At 53.8% G+C, this 22,355-nt stretch overlaps 11 protein-coding genes across 11 annotated transcripts in view, besides 11 other annotated features; all 11 read left to right on the forward strand.

Annotated features, from left to right (window-relative positions):
• Positions 1-273, forward strand: part of Tco025E_02021 (UDP-Gal or UDP-GlcNAc-dependent glycosyltransferase) — a gene marked incomplete at both ends in the record, with an annotated part of 942 nt that extends 669 nt beyond the window's left edge. Inside the window, one exon of the mRNA XM_029368957.1 lies at positions 1-273. This exon is cut by the window's left edge and continues 669 nt beyond it. Coding sequence (XP_029230928.1) covers positions 1-273 — 273 coding nt within the window.
• A 152-nt stretch (positions 274-425) lies between these two features.
• Positions 426-499: a microsatellite.
• A 123-nt stretch (positions 500-622) lies between these two features.
• Positions 623-1,777, forward strand: Tco025E_02022 (pseudouridylate synthase; the record flags this gene model as incomplete). The annotated part of the gene is made up of 1 exon (XM_029368958.1): positions 623-1,777. The coding sequence occupies one exon, from the start codon at positions 623-625 to the stop codon at positions 1,775-1,777; it is 1,155 nt and encodes a 384-aa protein (XP_029230929.1).
• Positions 1,778-1,942: 165 nt separating this feature from the next.
• Positions 1,943-1,964: a microsatellite.
• Positions 1,965-2,039: 75 nt separating this feature from the next.
• Positions 2,040-2,059: a microsatellite.
• A 68-nt stretch (positions 2,060-2,127) lies between these two features.
• Tco025E_02023 (uncharacterized protein) lies at positions 2,128-4,311 on the forward strand (the record flags this gene model as incomplete). Its single annotated transcript, XM_029368959.1, has 1 exon — positions 2,128-4,311. The coding sequence occupies one exon, from the start codon at positions 2,128-2,130 to the stop codon at positions 4,309-4,311; it is 2,184 nt and encodes a 727-aa protein (XP_029230930.1).
• A 108-nt stretch (positions 4,312-4,419) lies between these two features.
• Positions 4,420-4,445: a microsatellite.
• Positions 4,446-4,666: 221 nt separating this feature from the next.
• Positions 4,667-4,698: a microsatellite.
• A 27-nt stretch (positions 4,699-4,725) lies between these two features.
• Positions 4,726-6,291, forward strand: Tco025E_02024 (AAA+-type ATPase; the record flags this gene model as incomplete). Its single annotated transcript, XM_029368960.1, has 1 exon — positions 4,726-6,291. The coding sequence occupies one exon, from the start codon at positions 4,726-4,728 to the stop codon at positions 6,289-6,291; it is 1,566 nt and encodes a 521-aa protein (XP_029230931.1).
• A 286-nt stretch (positions 6,292-6,577) lies between these two features.
• Positions 6,578-6,616: a microsatellite.
• Positions 6,617-6,693: 77 nt separating this feature from the next.
• Positions 6,694-7,488, forward strand: Tco025E_02025 (putative conserved flavoprotein; the record flags this gene model as incomplete). Its single annotated transcript, XM_029368961.1, has 1 exon — positions 6,694-7,488. The coding sequence occupies one exon, from the start codon at positions 6,694-6,696 to the stop codon at positions 7,486-7,488; it is 795 nt and encodes a 264-aa protein (XP_029230932.1).
• A 396-nt stretch (positions 7,489-7,884) lies between these two features.
• On the forward strand, positions 7,885-10,911 carry Tco025E_02026 (putative epsilon-adaptin, putative,AP-1/4 adapter complex gamma/epsilon subunit; the record flags this gene model as incomplete). The annotated part of the gene is made up of 1 exon (XM_029368962.1): positions 7,885-10,911. The coding sequence occupies one exon, from the start codon at positions 7,885-7,887 to the stop codon at positions 10,909-10,911; it is 3,027 nt and encodes a 1,008-aa protein (XP_029230933.1).
• Positions 10,912-11,489: 578 nt separating this feature from the next.
• Positions 11,490-11,515: a microsatellite.
• A 76-nt stretch (positions 11,516-11,591) lies between these two features.
• Positions 11,592-11,625: a microsatellite.
• A 201-nt stretch (positions 11,626-11,826) lies between these two features.
• On the forward strand, positions 11,827-13,770 carry Tco025E_02027 (uncharacterized protein; the record flags this gene model as incomplete). Its single annotated transcript, XM_029368963.1, has 1 exon — positions 11,827-13,770. The coding sequence occupies one exon, from the start codon at positions 11,827-11,829 to the stop codon at positions 13,768-13,770; it is 1,944 nt and encodes a 647-aa protein (XP_029230934.1).
• A 335-nt stretch (positions 13,771-14,105) lies between these two features.
• On the forward strand, positions 14,106-15,431 carry Tco025E_02028 (putative pseudouridine synthase A-like protein; the record flags this gene model as incomplete). Its single annotated transcript, XM_029368964.1, has 1 exon — positions 14,106-15,431. One exon carries the CDS (start codon positions 14,106-14,108, stop codon positions 15,429-15,431), a length of 1,326 nt encoding a protein of 441 aa, XP_029230935.1.
• A 56-nt stretch (positions 15,432-15,487) lies between these two features.
• Positions 15,488-15,520: a microsatellite.
• Positions 15,521-15,695: 175 nt separating this feature from the next.
• On the forward strand, positions 15,696-18,647 carry Tco025E_02029 (putative protein kinase; the record flags this gene model as incomplete). Its single annotated transcript, XM_029368965.1, has 1 exon — positions 15,696-18,647. One exon carries the CDS (start codon positions 15,696-15,698, stop codon positions 18,645-18,647), a length of 2,952 nt encoding a protein of 983 aa, XP_029230936.1.
• Positions 18,648-18,821: 174 nt separating this feature from the next.
• Positions 18,822-18,838: a microsatellite.
• Positions 18,839-19,029: 191 nt separating this feature from the next.
• Tco025E_02030 (uncharacterized protein) lies at positions 19,030-20,019 on the forward strand (the record flags this gene model as incomplete). The annotated part of the gene is made up of 1 exon (XM_029368966.1): positions 19,030-20,019. The coding sequence occupies one exon, from the start codon at positions 19,030-19,032 to the stop codon at positions 20,017-20,019; it is 990 nt and encodes a 329-aa protein (XP_029230937.1).
• Positions 20,020-20,338: 319 nt separating this feature from the next.
• Tco025E_02031 (uncharacterized protein) lies at positions 20,339-22,159 on the forward strand (the record flags this gene model as incomplete). The annotated part of the gene is made up of 1 exon (XM_029368967.1): positions 20,339-22,159. The coding sequence occupies one exon, from the start codon at positions 20,339-20,341 to the stop codon at positions 22,157-22,159; it is 1,821 nt and encodes a 606-aa protein (XP_029230938.1).
• A 104-nt stretch (positions 22,160-22,263) lies between these two features.
• Positions 22,264-22,283: a microsatellite.
• Positions 22,284-22,355: the final 72 nt, after the last annotated feature.

A 22,355-nucleotide genomic window follows, 5' to 3' on the forward strand; every position in this document is an offset into this window, starting at 1 on the left:
AGTTTCGGCGGCGGCACGATAGTCAAGCAATGGGGGGGCGTCAGGGAACTGCGCCTGCTGACGCTTCGGTGTGGGGGGGCCAACTGCCCCCTCGGAAAGAGTCTTGCGGGGGGGCTGCGTACGCGTGCGACGTGGGCATACGGGGCTTCAGCGCACAATCCCGCGGAGGTGATTTCGAGGGGAGGTGGCGCAATGCACTTGGAGCCTGCGGATGGGGGCGCGGGAGCCGGGTTAATAGGCGCCTGCAGCACTTCCATTTTGTCCCTGCTCTAGTGCTGATGAATAATGAGAATTTGCTTCTGGCTCGCTCCTGCTTGCTTGAATGAGGCCGTTGAGTGTTTTCTGGGAAGTGTGGGAAACCAAGCTGTATAACCTCTTTTCCAAGCTTTTCGTATCATATTGGGGAAAAGTAAGGCTGATGTGTCTGTTCATTGTTTTTTGATTTTTGTTTTGTTGTTTGTGCTTCTCATTCTTTTTCACTCTCGTTGTTTTGGTTTTTTATACGTCCACCACCGCATTGTTTTATGTGCTTTTGGACCGATTTTCGGTGGAGTGTGACAAGGAGGCTGTTGGAGGGACTACTGGTGTGAGTGTAATTTGTGTGAGTGTTTGTTAGCCACGCATGGCCGCTGAAAATGTTTTCTTTGGCGTCATTTACGCAAACGAGGAGCTTGTCGTGGTGAACAAACCGCACGACGTCCCTATGGATGGGGAGGAGCATTCGCTGACAGTGGAAAAGTGGGCAACTGCGTACCGCGCGAAACGCGACTGTGCCAAGTGTGTCGCTGGTGGTGGTGCAGACGGGGCTGAGCAGGCAGCGAGGACTGCGTGCAGGCACGCGGGACGAAGGAAATCGGTAAAGTTTGTGCACCAATTGGACTATGCCACAAGCGGCGTGTTGTGCGTCGCCTTCTCGAAGGAAATGGCCGCGCGACTCGCCCACTGTTTTGAAGTGCGCACGACACAAAAGGCTTATTTGGCGGTGCTTCGTGGGATGATTCCGTCACTCCGTGTCTTTCAGGAGGATCGAAACCCGTATGCTGGCGTGGATTTTCTCACTGGAACTCGCTACGGTAGCCGCGTTCACGTAGTTCCAGTTGATGAAGTGCCAAACGCTGGCTTTGTCCGCAGATGCGTTCTTGAGTGCAGCCGAAATGGAGAGGAGGAGGATGCCGATGGGTGCGCCGCGCTCCTACGCGTGGACCTTCCTGTGGGATACGACACGACCGACCCGGAGGGCTTTCGAATGGCGGTGAACGGAAGGGACGCGCGGGAGAGTGTGACGTACGTGCACGTGCTGCAACGTGGGTACATGTCCCATCCTTCCTCGGGCTGTCCGGTGCCGGTGACGAAAGTTGCTTTGTTCCCGCGAACCGGTCGGCGGCACCAACTCCGGGTGCATTGCCATGCGGTCGGCTTTCCGATTCTCGGCGATGTCACCTACGCGGGCATTCCAACTCCGCGGCCTGCTCCAGAGCGGCAGGGGACTGAGTCGATGGCAACTTCCGGGGCCGCGGGCTCAGCAGACGTGGCCGACGAAACCGGGACCACAGAGGCGTGGCAGCGGATGATGCTTCATGCATGGCGTCTCTCATTTCCCGTGAGTGTGGAGCCGCTGCAGTGTGGGAAGGAGCGTTACATGCAGAAGAGGCGGCGGAGACGTGAGACGCTAGGCTTGGCGGCCCCCAGCGGCGATGATGCTGCCGCTGCTGTGTGGACGCACTTCGAGACGAAAGACCCGTTCCATTCAGTTCGCCCTGGGCGAGTGAGTGAATAACGGGATAAGTGGGCGGTGGTGGGGCGACCGTGACCTTCACGGGCGTGATTTTTATTGCCACCCCGGCGAGAAAGTGGCATGACACACGACGCTTGTGGGCGAGGGTCTGTCGCGGAACTTTCTAACCTTCACAGAGTGACAAATACTCTGCGAACGCGCGACAAAGACGAGGAGGAGGAGGAGGAGGGAGAAAATAATTTTTAAAAAAGTTTCTCTCTCTTGTTTCATTTCCACTATCCTGTTCCTCTGTGTGTGTGCGTATTTATTATTATTATTATTATTTTGCATGCGTGTGCGTTTTTCTTTTTCACCTTTTTTGTCGTTGCCGTGGATGATGTATGCCTAAGGGAATGCTACACGAAACGTATGCCCCTGGCGACACCGCTTCCGTGGCATGGAGCCGCCAAAAAAAAGTTTCGTTTCTTCGTCTCATATCTGAGGTGCGGGATGGCGTGCGGCCACCGAGTGTTGCTCTTCTCTATGGTCCAACGGGCTGTGGCAAACTCTCCTCTGTGTGTGCCATGCTGCAAGAGCTGCGCGATGCCTTGGGCCGGCCGCTGCGGGTTGAAGTGATGCATTCCTGCGAGGCAACGCCGCAGCAGTACTACAGTTTTCTCATGGATACCTTCACCGAGCACGAAATGACGGGGGATGACGCGTGTGCGTCACATCCTGCCGCATCTTCGGTCCCTGCGGATGTCTCCGGCGGTGTGACGCACAAGGCACAGCCGCTGGCTGACGCCAAAAGCCAGCGGCAGTCACGTGTGTTGGTCCGGGTGGTGAAGTTCTACGGCGAGTCGCTCCTGTCGCCCCTGCACAGCCGTACCCTACGTTTCCTTGACCACTACGACGCATGGAGGCGCGCGGAGTCCTCGGCAAGGCGCGCTGGCGATGGTGCCGATGCGTTGGATGCCTCGCTGCTGCGACGCCACCTTGTGCTTTTCATCCTCACGACACACGACACACACAGCGACAAGGTGGCTCTGGGGAAGCTGCTGCCGTCCCGTGTTCTCACACATCCGTGCGTTTACTCCTTCCACTGCACCCCACTCACAGCCCGCAACTTGGCGGCACGCGTCAAGGATATTTTGTGCCTGGAGAGACGGCGGCAAAAGTGTGGTGTTCGACGCCGCCTTTCAGATGACGAGGTGGAGTTTCTGTGCGAGCACGCCCACGGCGATATCCGCCAGGTGTTGCTGCAGGTGCAGTGGTGCTGTCTTTCTTGGGAAAAGGGCTTGAGAGGAGCAGTGGCGGCATCGACGTCCGCCGGCGCACAGGAAAAGAAGCAGCCACAGCCGAAATCAAAGAGGCCGAGAACTGTCATGGACCTCCTTGAGGAGCATGATAATTCTCACGTGGTGGGCTCCACCCTGCAACCCTCACTGACCGTTGAAACGCCTTCCGAGGAAGGGGCGGGAACGGCGGTGCTCTTCCGGGACGAGTACCTCGATGTGGCACACGCGACTGCACGTATACTCACGAATAAATACACCATTTCTTCCGTGGTGAAGGCCCTCAATACAGAGCCTGAAAGGTTACTTAGTTACCTGACAAACAACATGCCTGTTTATTTTCGTGCGGGACAAATGCAGGAGTATGCTGCGTGCGCTGCTTCAGCAAGTGCTGCCGACGCTTTACGCGCTGCAGAATCATTTGGCAGGCGCAGGCAAGCTGGTGCAAGTCTACACACTGTAGGGCTTACCTCCGGCGATGATAGTGATAGTGGCGGAGTTATGAGGCTAGACCTCATCTCCCTGATGCTGTTTGGTAAGACATACGAGGTTTGTCACAAGGAGGTTTACATTCCACGCGCGCTTGTGGCGCAGCGCCCGCCGCCGTACCAGCCTCTGGCCTACCCGCGTCTGCGAGATGTGGAACCGGCACGAAAGCGTTTACGGAATGATGAAGGAGGATATACTGAAATTGATTTTGAGCAGCAAAAGAGAAGAGGCGAGCAGCACAGACTCTACTCGACGGAGTTGGAGTGGCACCAGGAATTTATGCGACGGCTGCAACTGTGCCCAGTGGGTGGGAGTCCCTGGCGCAGTACGGAGGTTGATATTGTGCGAGAGGCGCTTCCAGCACTTGTCAACAGGTGTGCCTCGTTGGACGCCGTGCTGCTGGAGTACGCCCCGTATGCGAGGTGCATCGTGCTCGACCGTTCCTCTCCGTCTGCCGCTCTCGGTGTCCCAGATTCCGGTGCCACTGCGTTATCGAGCAGCGCGGCGTCGCTCAGCAAGCTACCTGCGAAAATGCCCTCGAAACCTCCAGGGCCGAAGAAGACGTTGTTTTCCTTTGCGAAGCCGAAGGCCGCCTCGCCGCAGCGACGTCCCTGTTCCCTGATACGGTACAATGTGCTTTGCTGCGGCCTGAGCGAGAAGCCTCCTGTCCGGGCGGAGTACTTTTTTATCCCCCCACGCAACGCTGATGCCGGCAACAACGACGACGATCTCTTGGATGACGCGGCGACCGACCCCAACGCCCCGCAGCCGCTGCTGCCCGATGGGGAGGACATTGAGGAGTACAGCGACTGAAGCAGAGGTGCTGCCTGCCCTGTCCCCGCCCCGCCCCTGTGCATAAGAATTATGCATTTGGCTGCTTTACTGCTTCCGTTGTGTTTTATTTCCTTTTATCGTTCCCTATGTGTGTGTGTGTGTGTGTGTGTGTGCTGCATGCCTTTCTCTTTGCTGCGCGTATTCTTTTCCCCCGCACCGGGGCGGTTGTCCGCATTTTTGCATTTGTGACCTTCTCCTCAGGAAAAAAAAAGGCACCAAAACACGAACTATAAAAAAAAAAGGAACGCAAAAATAAAAAGTCTCACGGGTAGGGTAGTGCGAAGAGACAACTTCAGTGAGCCGTTAAAGGAGTAGGGCACGCAGCGAGGCACCAATATATATATATATATATATATATGTATATATCACGCACAAGACACCCGACAGGAAACCATGGACGCTTACACTTCATTGCTGAACCTGAACTTCATGTCGGCCTGGCGAACAGGCAACAGTCTTGTTGACATGGTCATCGCCATTACCATTCCTCTCCTGTCAAACTGGGTGGCGAGGTTCTTCTCCGTCACTTGGCCTGAGTTTGTGAGGAAATTTGTCGAGTGGTACCTGCCGAAAAAGGTGCAGGTAAAAATTCAGCATGGTCTGACCGACCGATACCAGCGGGCGGTGGACTTGACGGAAGGCTCGGTGCTGCAGGAGGCGGTTGAACGATACGTCAGTAATCATCTGAAGCCCTTCTACTCAAATGGGGAGTTTGTCTACAGCATGGCGTCGCCCAGCGACGGACCCGAAAGAAAGACCATGGCGCAGTTGTTGGAGGAAAACTTTGGGCTTTTCTGCCGTCCTGTGAAAGAGAGCGTTAAGCTTGGGAACGGCATTTTACTTCGCATTCGTGAGTCCGAGGATGAGGAGCCTGACAACTTGGAGGGGACCGTGGACGACGGCGGCCACAGAGGGAAGGGGGCGGAGAAGCGAACCAAGTCCAAGCTGCGGGAGATCATCTTGACAGAAGGCTCCGGAGGCCGCGGTGGAGGCGAGGAGGCGTTGTCATTTGCGCGCGCCGCGTTTGACTGGTATTTGCAGAGCTTAGAAACGGCATCGAGCAGGAAGCGCTACCTCTACCAGCCTCTCCGGGGAAAAGACTCCTTTGAAGAGGTGCACGGTGACCTGATGAAGGTCGTGCGCTACCCGTTGTACGACCTAAAATCCTTCAACTCCCTCTTCTTTCCAGAGAAGGAGAAGCTTATAGCGCTGATTGAGCAGTTTGAAAGCAAAAGCGGCAAGTTTGCCGTGCCCGGCTTTCCTCATAAACTCATATTGCTGCTGCACGGCCCACCTGGCACGGGCAAGACAAGCCTGGTCAAGGCCATAGCGCAGTACACGGGGCGTCACATTTTCTCCGTCCCACTTGCGCAGGTGCGCACCAATCAAGAACTCATCTCCTGCATGCATGACCAACTCTTTGAGGTGAGCAACGAGCGCCAGTACTGGAGGGTGTCACTGCGTCCAGAGAAGCTCATCTACCTCTTGGAAGACGCTGATGCCACCTCCGACGTTATGCTTAAAAACAAGGCGAAGGAAGCGGCGACGAAGGCACACGGCAAAAAAGCACCTCGTCTACAAATAATGGATGCACTCAATACAAAAGGGCTCTTGGAAGCCTTTGGTGGGATTGTTGATACCCCAAAGCGCATCATCGTGATGACCACAAATCATATTGACAGATTGGATAGTGCCATTATTCGCCCTGGCTTCATCACGATGCGATTGTACATGGGAAATTTCACGAATGAGTACGCGGCGCAGATGGTTAGGCATTATTATGGGCCTGAGGCAGCCACCGAGGAGCGTCTAGAGTGCCTGAAGGAGGTGTTGCAGCGGGCCAGTGAGACGGAGATTCACTTTAGCCCCTCCGAGTTGGAGCAGCTTTGTGCGGAGTATGACGACATCGAAGAGCTCATTGAGGTGCTGAAGAACGGAAGTCGAGAAGATAAGTTCTAAGTGCATACATCTACTTTCATACATGTCTGTCAAGTTGAGTTAAAAAAAGAAAAACAAGGAGGATATCGATTTCTTCGCTTCTTCCTTCTCGCACCCTGAGACTGGGGGAGTTTGCTGGACGCATGAATCGCCACACATTCACGCACACACGTATATTACTTTTTTTTTTGGTTTACCTTCTTTCCACACCTCCCCAATTGTTGCACTTTATGCCATTCTTGCCCCAATACACATGCGTGAACAGCTGAGGTGTGCGGGGAAGAAGAATAAAACAAGCGAGGATAAGATACATACACGCACACATATACATATATATATATATATATAACGAGTGAAAGAGCAAAGAAAAAAAACACATACATTTTGGCCCTAACTGCCGATATCGTGTGAGAAGACGCGATTATGGCAGCCTCAAAGACACCGGTAAACGTCCTGATATTGGTAACAGGTAGCATTGCCGCAGTAAAAGTGGGTTTGCTGCTGGATCAACTCTCTAATGAGTCGTATCAAGTTCGCATTGCCGCTACCAAATCAGCGTTTCACTTTTTGAATCGTGCACAAAAGGCGGCCCGAGAGCTTCATTTGCACCACATTCTCACAGACGAGGATGAGTGGAAGGAGTGGCAGGGTATGAATGATGCTGTTATGCATATTGAGCTGCGGAGATGGGCACACCTTGTCGTCCTCGCACCGCTGGACGCCAACACTCTTGCAAAGCTGTCACATGGTTTGTGCGACAACCTCGTCACGTGTGTGATGCGGGCGTGGGAAGTGAAGCAAAAGCCTGTGATTCTGTGTCCGGCAATGAACACCGCCATGTGGACTCACCCGGTGACGTCGCAGCAGCTGTACGCGTTGCGGGGCTGGTACTCCACGACCCCCGTCGACCTGCGATTGGACGCTGACGCGACCGACGGCGATGCCTTGGCACTCCCCAACACATTGGATGAGGCCATGTTTCAGATTGTCGGGCCCGTGAAGAAGCGTTTAGCGTGCGGTGATGTGGGGGTCGGCGGAATGGCCAGCGTGGAGGATATCGCCAAAGCTATAAGAAACACGGCGAACCTCATTCGCGCCAAGAAGGCTCATCCCACGGACAACCAGCCCAGGTGCGGGAAAACAACCCAGGGCGAACCGTCACAGACACCTGGGCGACAATGCAGCTCCGGGGAAGAACACCATCCGGAGACTTCGTAGTAGTGGAATCCTTAGGCACTTTGCTCCCTGCTGCTTGAGTTTGTCATGTCTCTCTAGCACGGAGTTGTTTGTTTTTTTGGTAAAGTCCTCTGTAATAATCTAAAGCGCAAGTATGTCGTTTTCTTACTAAAATGTTTGCTTTTCGCGTCTTCTTTCCTTCTCTGTGATGGATGTGAGCCACGTAGAAACCTGCAATATCTTACCCAAACAGAATACTTATCACGTGTCTCCATTTCGTTATATATTCGTTTGGGTCTTGTGGCCGGCGCCCTGGTTCGTTTACGGAGTACAGCTCTCTTCATTGCCGCCTCAAGGGGTACCGGGGGCAGCCTTTATTTCATTGGGCACTCCTAGAAAGTATATCTACTCTCCCACGTGGGCACGTGAGTAGGCATCATGTCAAAGCTTTACAAGTCGCAGACGCAGCAGGGCCATTCGCGGGGGTTCTTTGAGTATATTCGCAGCGTGGGGGAGTCCAAGTCCAAGCAGGAGGAAGACGTGATCGTCCGGCGTGACCTCGCTGACCTAAAAAAGGCCCTGTCCTCAAACAACATTGACAAGCGACTTCTGAAGGAGTACGTTGTGCGCGTCTTCTATGCGGAGATGCTTGGCGTCTCTGCGGAGTTTGCCCACATTCACTGCGTGAACCTTTCCTCGAGTCCTGACCTCCTTTTTAAGCGGACCGGTTACCTCGGCACGTGGCTGACGGTGGGGCCCGAGCACGAGCTCATGTACCTCATTGTTTCCAACCTGCGGCGTGACATGAAATCCAGCTCCTTCCTCGACATCGCTGCCGCACTAACGGCTGCCTCGAAGCTCGTGCGCCCCGAATTGATGAGTGCCATAAACACTGAGGTAGTGGGGCTGCTGGGTCACCCCAACGCACTGGTGAGAAAGAAGGCGGTGACCGTTATGCAAGCCTTCTACAGAAAGTCCGAGGGTCTTATTGGGGATATAAAACTCTTCCGTCAGGCATTATGCGATCGTGACCCATCCGTCATGGGGGCGGCACTTCCACTCTTTGCAGACGTCATTTCTGCGGACCCTGCTTCGCAGCGCGATCTCATTCCAACTTTCCTGTCTATTCTTAAACAGATTGGCGGGCACCGGCTGCCTCGGGAGTACGATTACCATCGCATTCCCGCTCCATGGTTTCAGATGAAAATTTTGCAGATACTTGCAATGCTTATTGGTGACAATCCATCACTTGCTTATAAGTGCGAAGAGGCCTTGACGGAAGTTATCACACGGGCGGACAATGAACTTAATATTGGTTATGCCGTCATGTGTGAAGCCATCCGCGTTATTACCCGCATTCCCACCATTCCAGCTCTTGTGGAGCTTGCGGCAGAGGCCATTGCAAAATTTCTTTCCGGAAAGAACGCTAATCTGCGCTATGTAGGTATTCAGGCCCTTTCACAGCTTGTCCGACTTGACCCAAAATACGCTCGTGAGCATCAGCAGGTTGTTATGGCTTGTCTAGAAGATGCGGATGACACAATACGTCGAAAAACCATGCTGCTTCTTCTTGCCATGTGCAATGAGGACAATGTAGACACCATTGTAACGCGACTTGTGAAGTCGCTTTCGCAGTCGACAGACAAGTATGTTAGACAAGATTTCACACGTCGCATATGCGATGCGGTGGATCGATTTAGCCCCGAGGCGGTGTGGTACATTGACACAATGAATAAATTGCTACTATGCGCTGCCGAGCATGTCCCTCAGAACACCATTCAGGGGATTTTGAAACTTGTCGTGGAAGGCGAGGGTGAGGATGGAGCAAAGGATGCGGCTTTCCGTACGTTTTGTGTTGAAACTTACTTTGACCTTCTTGAGGGGTCACAGAAAAAGTTACCGGAGGCCATCTCTCGCGTTGCCGCATGGGTGATGGGTGAGTATGGGTTTCTAACAAAGCGAATAAGCAGCACCATGTTATTAGATCGGCTGTGCGATATGCTAGAACGGGCCGAGAGCGCCGACACACGAGGATGGATTATTATGGCCATGATGAAGATTGTTGCTCACATCGGTGTCATGCCTGATAACGTTGAGGAGCTTATTGCCCGCTTCAAGGATAGCCGCAGTGTGGCGATACAGCAACGCTGCTACGAGTTCAGTGAACTTGTGAAGGTGCCGGTGTTGATGAAGAGGCTGCTGCCGCTGGACGGCTGCTGCGAGGAAATTGACGTGGATGAGTCCATGGGGTTTCTGGATGGCATTGTGCAGGAGGCCTTGTTGGCCGGCGCCAGGCCGTACGAAAAGCGGACAGTGCGCCTCGGGGTGAAGGAGGAGGAAACACTCCGCACCGACGCGTACAAGGCGTTGTGCACGGATGCCGTTGATAAAAGTAAGCTCGATCGGGAGGACTTCGAGACGGAGGATCCGCACAAACTTGTCATTCGGCCAACCGTAAGGCGGTGGGGGCTAAAAAATCTTGAGGAGAACGCAACGGCGCTGAAGGAACACCCCGCCGGCAGCCCCAAGGCGTCGACGGCAGCTGCCTCTGTGGAGCATTTTCCTGACGGACTTGTCCTGCATCACGTGGACCCGTTTGCATCTTCGCCATTGTCGTCGCCCTCACCGTCGCCCCAGCCCGCCTCACGTGAAGGTATGAAGCCAAGCAAAAATGAAAAGTTTTTAAATGACATTTTTAGCGGTGGCACAAAAAAGAAATCGACTGTGCGACGTCGGAAGGAGTCGGCGGAGTCTATGGCGCACGCTGGGAAGGTCTCTGAAGAAGCCCTTGCTGCGGGCCCCATAATTGGCATTTATATGGGGTACATCAGGGACTCGACAACAACGGGAGTTCTGCTGCGGATCACCGCGAAAGTGGAGGTGGAGAATGTTAAGGTTTCCTTCAATGCTCCACCAAACTGCACGCTCCGCACGATTTCTTGCTCCGCGGCATCCGCCACAGTGAATGGAGCCGTGACTTCGTTGGCCCAGCTGCCGGCAAATCAACCGGTTGAATTGGGTGTGCAACTGGTGCCTGTTGGATTTCCGAAGAAGGGTTGTGTAAGCGTAGATGTTGCGTACCGTAGTGACGTTCCAGACGACCCACAGCGTGTCTCGGCGTCAAGGGAGTTTGGTGCCAAAGAAGTTCTCCGTCCACCAGCGCCGATGACAACGCCGGAGTTTGGTGAAAAGTGGGTCGGACTCAGTGAGGAGTGCAAGCTGCAGATGAGCTCTGCCACTCCCTTGACGCCGCAATCGCTACAGCAGCTGCTGATGGAGCGAGCATCGCTGCGTGTGGTGGAGGTGATCCGCAGTGAAATTATTGCGGCTGCCGAGATTATTAGCACGCGGAAGCTACTCTTGTGCCATGTCGATGTCGTGGCTCCCAACGCCGCCAACGTGACGGTACGGGCAGATGACAAGGACTTCGCGGAATACGTGGCGCACACCATATCCGCAGCATAGCATTGCAGCAGGTCCCACTCCACCATTTCTCTTCTCCGGCGAAATCAGTCTGGTGGTATGTTCCTTCCATCCGGGGAGGTGGCAATAGACTGGTGAATAGTGCGATAGCGGAACTCTCGTTATTATAGCCACAGTCATGCAAAAGGGCGTGTTGGAACACTAGTCTGAATTTTACTGCGCATCTCACTGGTTAATGTGTTTCGAAGGCTTTCTCTCCATTACCGCTTTTCCAGCTGTTTGCTTCTGCATATAATTAACAGGCCTACTTGCATGCATGCTTTCATATCTGTTCCTGTATCTGTTGGGAAATGATGTCGCCCAACAGGCAATAAGAAAAATGGACAAGGAAATTATCGATGGTTATCTACATTACCTCTTTCGTCGTTGTTTTTTTTGTGTGTTTGTCTTTATCTGTTTTCGTGGGTGCTCGTCGGCCGCATTGTTATTTGTTGCGGTTTTACGTTTGCTGTTTCGCTCTCGGTTGGTGTTGGACGTGAGGGACCGAAGCGGCATGTGGACGAAGGCAGCTGTGGTTATCGCGGCAGCTAGTGGGTGCAGGAAACGAGGAAGAAGTGGTCCCCTCCCTCCCTCCCTCCCTCCCTCCTTTTTTTTTACCATCATATTGTCCGTCATGGTGTTTGCAGGCTGGGATAGTGTGCAGTATGTGACGCAATATGCACTTATTTGTGAGTAATATATTTATTTATTTATTTACGTATAGATGCATGCATGCAGCCAGGCGCCTGCACGCTTCTCCTGAGCAATTATTATGCTGTGAGCGAATGATGCGCGTTCCCCGTGTTAGCTGTTTGTTTTTCTTTATGAGAAAAGAAAAAAAGGAGGCGAATGGAAGTGCCTTTGCTGCGATAGTGGTGCTGGTTAGTCACTTACTGTCCCGTGGAATTGATCGCGGCGATGACGGGGATGTTGGGTACGGCGTTTTTCCCGGATGAAACGCTGCAGAGTATGGATGAGAACACCGCAGTGTACTGCGCCTCAAATGGCAAGGCGGGCTTGAGTCTCACTCGTGATTTGTTGACTACGCTACAAAATGCAGCGAGTGATGGGGCACCGGAGTCGCTGCGCTTTCGCGTCGATGGCTCGAATGCCTGCGGTGGTCGCTCCACAGCTTTGGAAGTGCTACAGTTATGCTGCATGCGGTGGTGGGAATGCCGGTCAGAGGTGGAGGAGGAGTTTCTGCAGGTGTGCTACTCTCTCCGCACAATTGGGGCGCTGACGGGGCCTGAAATTGGGATCGCGCCAACCGTCAAATTTCTGGCAGACCTCTTTGCTGGTGTCCCGGGCACGGTGGGTGGAAGGCGCTTGGCGGAAGCGCTGCACGTGGAGAGAAGCTGGCTGTCTCTTGCTGACTTAACTGGGTTGCCGTTGGCACAACAGCGAAAAGGAGGCGCGCCCCAACTCCTGCCGGGCATGTCTCTCCTGGAACGGACCCTGGGCTCTTTTCGCGTAGTGACAGATGAGATTTTGCCCAGTTACCTCTACTGCACGATTCAGCCATTGTTTTGTGCGATGATGCCCTCTTGGTTGCTCAATGGCATTTTTGCCGACACGCAGCTGCAGCTCATTGGCACAGAGGAAGGGATAAAAATTGCGAAGCAGCGGCTCGACTTGCATGTGTCATCGCTGCGGTTTCTCCTCGAGTTGGCGGAGGACTACGTTGGCCGTGACGACACCGCAACGGCGTTGGAACAGAAAAAGTCTCTAGAAGAAATGCTCTTGTGGCTGACAGCCATGCAGTCTACATTCACCGAAGATTGGCTCCTTGAACAAGTGACCAGTGAGTGGCCAAGCGTCATGGGGGAAGCGCGAAACATTATCGCCGGCGCAGACAGCACCTCGTTGGGTGTTCCACCGGAGCAAATCATGGAGGCCTTTGCGAAACTGTTCCAGCTACCGCCCCATCGCGTGACGGATCACATTGTGCACTGCTTTGAGCTGCCCCTGACATCCGTCTCACGCGACGATGAGGTGGGGAGGAAGATGGGGGAGGATGAGGTGCCAACGGTTGTCGCAGCCGTTGGCGTCTCCTTCGACGGCATGTCGCTTGGGGAGGTGGAGTACCTACTGCAGCCATCTGACGCGGATGAGGCATCACCGATACAGACAGGGGGGGAATCGGTTTCGGCACGAATTTACACCTATTTTTATCGTCGGTTTAAACTATTGCTACGTGCGTGCTGCCTCCAAGAAGCCCAGGTTGTAGTGATGCTATGGCCATTTTTCGACCTGCAAGCATCCCCGTTTCTTCGTTCTGTGCCTCCAGCACGGCTGGCAACGATGCTGCGGTGCCACAGTTACGCTTTCTTTGACGCGTTGGTGGTAGAACCATGGGGAATTACGGCAGCACTGGTACTAGGCGGCGGTTGGGTACGTGCGACACGAGCTCACTTTGTGCAATGGCTCTCGGAGAGACGCGGTGAAAGGGGGCAGTTGCCCATCGTCATCTTCAAACAGCTTTGGAAGGAAAACGGTAATAGTAATGCGACTAACAGCGCTCAGCAGGCGTTGTGCATTCCGCTGCTCCAGCGCATTGTCACCGGCAGCTGTAGCACTTTGGTGAACACAAAAGTGGCAGTTCTTGTCCCGGCCGGAAGCGCAACTGTTCTCTCCCGGCGATACAGTGTATTTCCGCTGCTGCGGCACCCACCGTTTCCTGGGGAAAATGGAACAATTGATGAAATACTAGGCGAGGGTACTCCCATGAATAATTGTACGATGGTAGACTCGGCGAGTCGCCCTTTACTTGCGGCACTGCTACAAGGCACTCCGATGCCAGTGCTTTCGTATTCTGTATGTGGTCCCGTACCGATTCCGTACGTCTGTGACGATTTCAACTAGAGCTGCATTTCTGCAGTGTCGAAGATGGCAGAATAACCATCAATGCGATTGGGCAAAGCTGTTTATTTGTTTACTTATTTCCTCTCTTGCTTTTACTTATGGCTAGGCTTGCATTACGGCCTTGACCGGGAGGTGGGGGATAGGGGAACTAATAATAGCAATGCTTGGGGACTCAAGGGTGGCGGTGGTTTTTTTGTTTTTGTTTTGCTTTTCTTCGAATTGCCTCATCCCACACCACACCACGATTCTCTATGCGTGCTTTTTTTGTGTGTGCGTTGTATTCTCTCTCCGTTGCCTTGCAAGCACTCACTCAAGGTTAGAGGCGCTCGGCCACAATGCCGGCAGCCCCCACTGGTCACCCTGACGCTCATGCCAGTGGAGGGGCTGGCGTGGAGGATGCAGGCGGGTTGCCCACGAAGATGGCACGAAGGCAGAGGCAGGAAGAACGGCCCTTCGTCTTTGCAAACTACCCGTCTCGAAAGGTGGCCATTCGTCTGGCGTATCACGGCCACTTGTACGATGGATTGGCAAAACAGGAAGAGACACCCAACACCGTGGAAGCGTATGTGCTGACGGCGCTCAAGCGCGTGCGACTCATTCCTCAGGATGGGCCACACGATCTTGCACGGTGTGGGCGAACAGACAAGGGCGTTAGTGCACTGGGTAACGCCTTTTCACTTACGGTTCGGGCCTCCTCATGGCCCACCGACTCTCCTCAGAAGCCACCACTTGACTACTGCGCTATGATAAACAGTGCACTACCTGTCACCATTCGAATTGTTGGTTGGGCCTATGTAGGGGAAAGTTTTGACGCCCGTTTCTCATGTGTGGGCCGAACGTACCGCTATTACTTCTGTCATCGGGGCCTCAACCTGGAGGCGATGAATAACGCCGCAGTACGGCTTAAAGGAGTGCATAACTTCCGCAATTTTTGTAAGACAGATGTCGTGAATGTGAGCAACTACGAACGTGATGTGCGCAGTGTGGGTATTGTTACTAGCGAAACACTGCCGGAGTTGGTGTCATATCTTGAGATTCATGCAAATTCGTTTCTTTACCACCAGATTCGCTGCACCATGGAGGTGCTCTTTCTTGTTGGTCGCGGCTTGGAGGAGCCGGAGGTAGTCACTCAGCTCCTTGAACGTGGAGACCGCAAACCCGTCTACCCACTTGCAGACGGTAGGCCTCTTGTGTTGTGGGATTGCCACTTTGAGGGCTTGCGGTGGAGTATTTCACAACGAGCATTTATGGTCGTAGAGCAGGAGCTGCTGGACATCGCGACGGCGTTGCTGCTGCGATCATCTGTAGCGGACTCCATGCGCTCGCAGTTGTTCGCCTGGTACGGCGGGGATACAGACGCGGAGGGCAAGATGATTGCGGCACAACCGTCGGGGGGGCAAATTGCGGACAGATGGTCTGTGAGTGGGTGCGATTGGACCGACGAGCGCACGCATGCCAGCCTGCGCGTACGGAGGTACGACTTGTTTGCGCTCTCGAGGCAAAGAGAGGAAGGTGCCTCAGGGCCCTTGTCAAGTCGGCCCTATACAAAACTACTGGATCGTGAGACTGAGCGAAGCTTCGGTGAGGAGGTGGAGGCCCTCAGTAAAAAGAAGCGCGCTCGATTCGAAAGTAATATGGAGAAGAAGCAGAAGAATTTGTAAAGAGCTGTCTCTCCCTACGTGTAAATCCTTCATATATATATATGGGTGCCGGTGGATGTTTGTGTTTGTGTGCGTGTGTGTGTGTGTGTCTATGGTTCCCGTGATTGATGTCTTCCAATGTTGATTCTGGTTTCCCCACTTTGCTTTACTTTACTTTGTTCACACAAACCCACTGGGATTTGTGCTTCCGCATGCATGAAACACTCCCGCCGTCATCGTTGCTATTTGCAGAGATAAGACTGTTTTTGGCGTAGCCGCGTGTCCATGGAGGCGGATGCACCGCAACCCGCAGTCAAGTTTATCTTGCTTTTGCTCTTGGACGGGCGATTATGCTGCGTCTCTTTGGCGGACGGGGAGGTGCGCTGGGAAACGCAGCTTCCCGGGGGTCCACTTTTTCACTGTGGGCCGAGGCATCAGAGTAAGCGAGAAAAGCGACTGTGGGCGCAGACCCCTTCTCGGGTTGCATGCAGAAGCTGTCGGAGCATGTCAATCGGCGTCAGCGGAACGGGAGACCAACCTGAAAAGGCGTTGGGAAACGAACTCACAGACTGTTCGCTTGTATTCATTCCTTCTGAGCTGACAAAAGATGACATTTCTCTGATGCAGTGGCATTTCTTTGTTACATCGAATCTCGCTGACAAGAGGTCCGTTTGGGTGCCGGCGGAGGAGGTGCTTGAGTGCTGGAATGCCTCCGCGTGCCCCAGCCACAGGGCGTTGGACTTGCAGCAGCGTGCGACGTCACACATGGAGTTGGATTTCTTCTCGGGGAAGCTGCTGGTGAGCCTCAGCGCCGAAGCGAAGCACATCGACGACAAGGAGGATACCGTGTCTAACGAAGTTTCATCCACACGTGTCATACTGCGTCGCACTGACCACACGCGAAGTATGGTTTTTCCACCACTGCAGGCCACTTCACACCCCACCGTCGACTCCTCCGTGGAGGCCGAGGCAGAGGAGGAGGAGGAGGAGGCCTCTCGTTCTTGGTACGCCACGGCTTCGACGGTGGCGCTTGACGTGCTAGACACCTCCCTGGACGCTGCCTCCCCTTCCAACGCTTGGCTGCACGCGGAGCAGCACTCGTTTTTTATTGAACAGACTGTAACACTGAATGGAGTCATCTCTTGCCTCCACGTCGCAGGGGGGTCTGAGGGAGTTGCAAAGCTGCAACTGACAGACTTGAAGTCACCTCTAGTTTCCGCACAGATTCTCTGTTGGGAGCCACTTACGGCGGCCTCCAATGGTGCTGACGGCACCTCACAGCTACGTTGTCAGAAGATCCCTGTGGTCACTTCCTGGGGGCACGTCGATTTGACTCCTGGCTCCATCTGGAGCTTGCAGGGGCGCGATGGGCACGTACAGGAAATCTCAGGCGTATTGTATGGCAATGGGCGGATTCTATTTGCAGAGTGTATTGCACCGAAGAATGAGGTAGCTTCAACCTCCACTGGATCGGAAGCAGCTAAGTCACCAGGACTGGAACCTTCGTCTCCGCGCCTTTCGATGACGCATGGAGCCGAGAATGGGCATTTCTTTCCGGGCTACGAAGACTCAAGTGAAACGGACTCCTCCGCGGCAAGTGGTTATTCCGGGAACGCAATAGTTCTTCACAACAGCTCCGCAGCTTTCCATAATGGCACGGACACAGGAGCACCATTTCACACTGGCAATGAAATTTCCTTCTTTGATGACAACTTTGAGGTTATTACGCTTTTGGGTCGCGGGGCTTCCGGTGCTGTGCTACTCACACAACATCGCCTGACTGGTATTTTCTATGCTGTCAAGGTGATGCTCATGCGGGATTGCTGTAGCAAAGATAACGCACTTCGTGAGGTGCGACTGCACGCCATCCTCCACCATCAATACCTTGCGCGCTACTACGCGTGCTGGTCCGAGGCTCTCACCCCATATCGAGTACAGCAGCTTGCTAGCGTTGGACTATGCAAACCAAGTAGTATTCAAGACAAGTCTGCCATCAACAGCTCAGGCCGCATAGGTTGGTTGAACCACGAGCAAGGAGAGCCGTCGTATCTAAATAGCGGCGCGAATTGTTTGCTGCCTCTAGGCACACAAGTTATGAATCACAAACTTATCATGGCACCACCAGGGACAATGCATGGAAGCGGTGCTGGGATGTACCTCGCTGGGGGCGATAGCCTCGACAGCGTTTGTGATTATTCTAGTCAGAAGCATGACGATGATGAGGGTGACGAATGCGGAGGTTCGTCGTTGAACGACATCGCTTCGTCCGTCTCGAGCACCCCGGAGAAGCTGCTGAGTAGTCATGTGATATTTCTTCAAATGGAGTACTGTCAGACAACGCTGGCGCACCGTCTCGGCTCTCGAAGCAGCATTGATCGTGTTGAGAACATTATTATTGCCCTGCAGATCTTTTCGGCGTTGCGGTATGTTCATCGACGTGACTGTTTGCATCGGGATGTTAAGCCCACAAATGTCTTCCTCGATTACACTTGTCAGAGTGTAGGCGTGGACGACACGAGCGACGATGACGGCAGCGACGATGACGAGGACGATGCCGCGTTTGCAGCATCACCCAGCACTAAGATCCACGACGCTAACGCCTTTGGTGACGATGAGGCGCGCAACACGTTGAAGTTGCGGGATCCAGATCTTTCCCCTGCACTTCCTACGCCCATTTTGTCCGCCTTCGAGCTGCTGAAGTCGAATGCCTCTGTGGGTTTACTTGCGATTTATTTGAAACGACTCAAAGACGCTCAGGGGGAGGCAGAGAAAAGGAAAGCCATAAGATCGGTGCGACGGTGGCTGAAGTTTCGCCTAGTGCAGGCTCGTCTTGGAGACTTTGGACTGGCAAAACCGCTAGGCGATCAGCACATTGAGGCAGCTCGCTACTTTGATCGCGGCGCGATAAACACCGTTGGGGTGGGCTCGCCTCTCTACTCAAGCCCGGAGCAGTTAGAGGGGGACGTCTGTACGCCGGCCACTGATGCCTTCGCCGCCGGCGTCCTGCTGGCTGAGATGTATATACAGCCCAAGACTGTGTCAGAGAGACTGGTTGAGCTAAAACGGGCGCGCGAAGGCGTGTTTCCGTGTCCGTCGCTATTGCTAGACTATCCCGAGCTGCAGGTGGTGAAGGGGCTGACGAGGAAGGATCCAAGTGCGCGCATGACGCTTAGAGACGCAGGTCGTTTTTTGGCGAGGGCACTGGATAAAACGCTTTTTACTTTTCTTTCGAGCTGATTCACTTAAAAAATAAAAAGGGGGTGGGGCTGGAGTGAAAAGTAATGGAGAGGGCATGTGCTTGTTTCCATGTTTCTACGTTATCGCTCCTTTCCCTGCTGTAGGAGAAATAGGGAGGGATAGAAGGAGTCGGAAGTTGCGGGTATGTGGATTGGTGCAAGCTTTCACACGTGTTTATTATTATTATTATTTGTTCTTGCCGCCTTTATTCATTCCTTGCGACTCTTGGCATTCCCACCCCACCCTCCTGTTCTTGACGCATTGACTTCCCTTTGTCTTTGGTGCTTCCTTGTTTCATTACTCCCTTTGAGCCGATTGCAACGAGCAGTGCCACTGAACAGAGAAAACACAGCGGCAGGCCGGGGGAGTAGTCACAGCGGCAATGCGGCGCTGGGTCTCCCTCGGCGGTTGGTGTGGCCCCGGCCTCATGCTTTCCAAATTGGGCATCCGCCCTGTGAAAGAACAGCTGCCGTTTGACATGGCGCGGTGCAGCTTCGACGGTGTCATGGAATTCACTCGGAAGGGTTTTGATAGCGGCTTCTTTCCCGGCCCTCTGCAGCAGCGTCCCTTCACTCCCGATCCGGCCTCCATATGGCTGCTCTTCCGAGGCCAGCACACCTGCATTACACACTTTGACATTAACGCGGATGGAGTTGTACAGGAGTTTTTGCGGCGATTTCAGGACTGGGAAAGGATGATTACGTGTCCTACCCGTCCAGTAACCTTCTTGCGTACTTGCATAGCTGAAAATGCGAGCGACGAAGTAGAACTAGTGCCCCAGTGGCACGCAATACTTCGAGAGAAAAGCGCAGGAAGACTTGACTTTCGTACCGTGATGGTGGTGCATGATCAAGGACACATCACAGAGCCGGTGGCGTCGTTTGCCAGAGAAGATGCTGCAGGATTTCCTTGTGTGGTGTGGAACCTTGCTTTTGACAAGCAACTCCCCGTGGAGTCCTCCCTCTTCGATAAATGTCACGACGCTTATGCGCAGATTATTAAAGAGATGAATAGGGATGAGGCGTGGTGCTTGAGCACTTTGCCACTGCGGCTGGCTTCGCCGAAGCCGTACAAGAACCTCTGTCGTGTGGAGGGTGTCCCGGCGCTTCGTGGTTCATGCACGGGGTTCGGTACGACACATGCTGCGGCCTTGGGACGTTGCCTGTATTGCGGTTCCACCGACGGGCATGCGGTGGTTCGTGATGCCTTTGACAGCAGGCAACCGTGGGGCGACGCAGAGGACGCGACGCTGCTCACAAAATGGGTCGCAAACAACGGAGACGAGGTGGCCGCTGTCGAGGCCTCAGCAATGGAGCTTAAACGTGGTGCTAACGAGGTCCTGCTTCGGCTGCGACAGCTTGTCCGCGGCTAGTTTCTGGAATATTATTCATCATTGTGCCTCATTCCTTTTTAAAAAAAATTATTTTCTCCTCTATATCATCGATCTACCTGCAATATATATGAGTATCTGATACTTTATTTTTGAACTGCGGAGGGGCACATGTGAGCGATGTGCGTCGATGTTTATTCCGGTGTTGCAGTTTTTTCGTCACACCGCATGTAATGAGAGTGCAAATTGTTTCTGTACCCTATCGACCTTTTGCTCTGTAATGAGTTCGCTTCTTGGTTTTGTTTGCCTGCTTTTGTTTTATTTTTATTTTTTTGCTGCACCGTAGGTATGGGAGAAGATGATGTCTGAGGATGCGCAATGGCAAAGGCAGCCGCAAAATTATAAGGCTTCGTGGCTTTTAAAACAGGCGGAGTGGCGCTTTGCGTGGGACAGGCGTTTCTTTGTACAGTACGGTCTGCGTTTGGCGTACCGTGTGGATGAGAATGAGGCGGAAAAGAAGGCCGGCTACGTCGTCTCCCTGCAGCGCATCGTGGGCCCGCCGGAGTCACACACCTTCCGTGTGTGGCTAAAGGAAGGGGCCTGTTGGACACTCCGAGCTGAAACGGAGGAGGAGCACCGGGAGTGGACGAACAGCATCGCCGCCGCTCTAGTGCAGAGCGCGGCGGAGGAGCTTTGTAATGTGCGCGAGGGCCTCGTCCTGAAAAAGGGGGCATGGACGGGGCAATGGAGGCAACGGTACTTGGAGCTGGATGAATACCGTCTGGCTTACAGGCTCAACAAGGAAAGCGAGGTGCGAAATCGCTTTGTTATAGTGGCGGCTGATGCATCCGCTGACGAGGGCGGAGAGATGCAGCTGCTCGTAACAACAAGCTGTGGGAAACAGTTTTGGCTGAAGTTTGCGAGTACAGAGCAGTTTAACGACTGGAGGGCTGTGATCATGCGAGGACTGCGGCGAGCCATGCCGTGGCATTGGATGGCGCTTGCCCCCTCACACACTTACGGGTACGCCCCACTTCGGGTGCAGTACCACGCGAGCGCTGCTTGCAGTGGACCTGCTGTGTACTGTTACGGTGGTACGCAAACCTTGTCCCCGCGTCGCTTTTTTGAGGCAGCTAAAATCTTTCTACCCGATGTCTCTCGAGAGACAGTTTCGCGACAACTCTCTTGTATAAAGCTTGCCGGGGAGCACAAATGCACCCCTCTAGAAATTATTCCATATGAGGAGAACGCGCACGCGAAGCTACTACCCCCGCCTTTATTTGGCGCGTCCTTGTGTACGCTGAAAGCAACGGGTGAAGCACCATCATCGTCGTTGCCCAACGCTGGCGCATTAACTCCGCCGTTGGAGTGTCTGCTGCTTGTGGGGGGGCGCAGCGAAACTTGTGTTTTTCGCGACGTTACCGTTGAAGTCTGGTGGTGCGTGCTGCGGGGCTCGTCCTCCAAGTGGCAGCGGGGCTCTTATGATGCAGATGTGCTTCCACACCGTACTTTTCATACCTTGACCGCAAGAAATTCGAGGTCGGCGGTACTTGTTGGTGGATTAGACGACATGAATCGTGTTTGCGCGGAGTGTTTTGTTATTTTCTGGCCTGAAGGTGAGACGGAGGCCTTCGCTACGCCTCCCGTTGTGAAGTTTTTGGGTTACCTTCCAGAGCCTCGTGCATTTCACGTTTGCCTGACGCTGCTCGATGGTTCACTTTTCGTGTTTGGGGGTCGTGGTGTTGTGCATAATCCCGCGGCGTGTGGTCACTTTCTTTCCCTCTCAGGTACAGAGTCGGAGTGGAAAAAGTTGCCCGTGGAGCCGCCTTTGCCTCTGCTGAATCATGTGTGTGCGGCGGAGGCTGCTTCTGCCAGCGGGCAGCAGCGGGTATTTGTGTTGGGGGAGACGTGCACCTCGTACCCCACTCTCAGGCTGTTTCAGCTGACGTTGCAATCCGCGTTTGCTGTCTCAACAGAAGTCTTACTTACCGTTGGCGCCGCCCCACGGCGCTGCTGTGGAGCTACAATGCACCATGCCGAGGGCTACCTTTACCTATTGGGCGGCTGCTACGGTGGCAGCCAGCGCAACGATCAGGGTCAGATGGTGGGGTTTCAGGATCCTGTTCGTATGCTCATTGGCGACAGCGAGGGAGATGGACTCGCCACCACCAACCGTGAATGAGGGAGGTGTGAACAAGTGGCTCAGATGGGGCACACGTTGCTGCAAGGCAAAAAAAAAGGCAATTGGATGAGTAGGAGTAGAAGGACACTCGTGTGTATGTAAGCATGTATATATATATATATATCTGTCTCGTTCTTGTGGTTGCTTCTGCTGTTGCTGCTGTTTTTTTTCACCAGTCTGCTTTTCTTCACTATGG

The sequence above is a fragment of the Trypanosoma conorhini genome (assembly GCF_003719485.1).
Source record: "Trypanosoma conorhini strain 025E chromosome Unknown Tco_14.4_contig_00074, whole genome shotgun sequence".
Classification (NCBI taxonomy): domain Eukaryota; phylum Euglenozoa; class Kinetoplastea; order Trypanosomatida; family Trypanosomatidae; genus Trypanosoma; species Trypanosoma conorhini.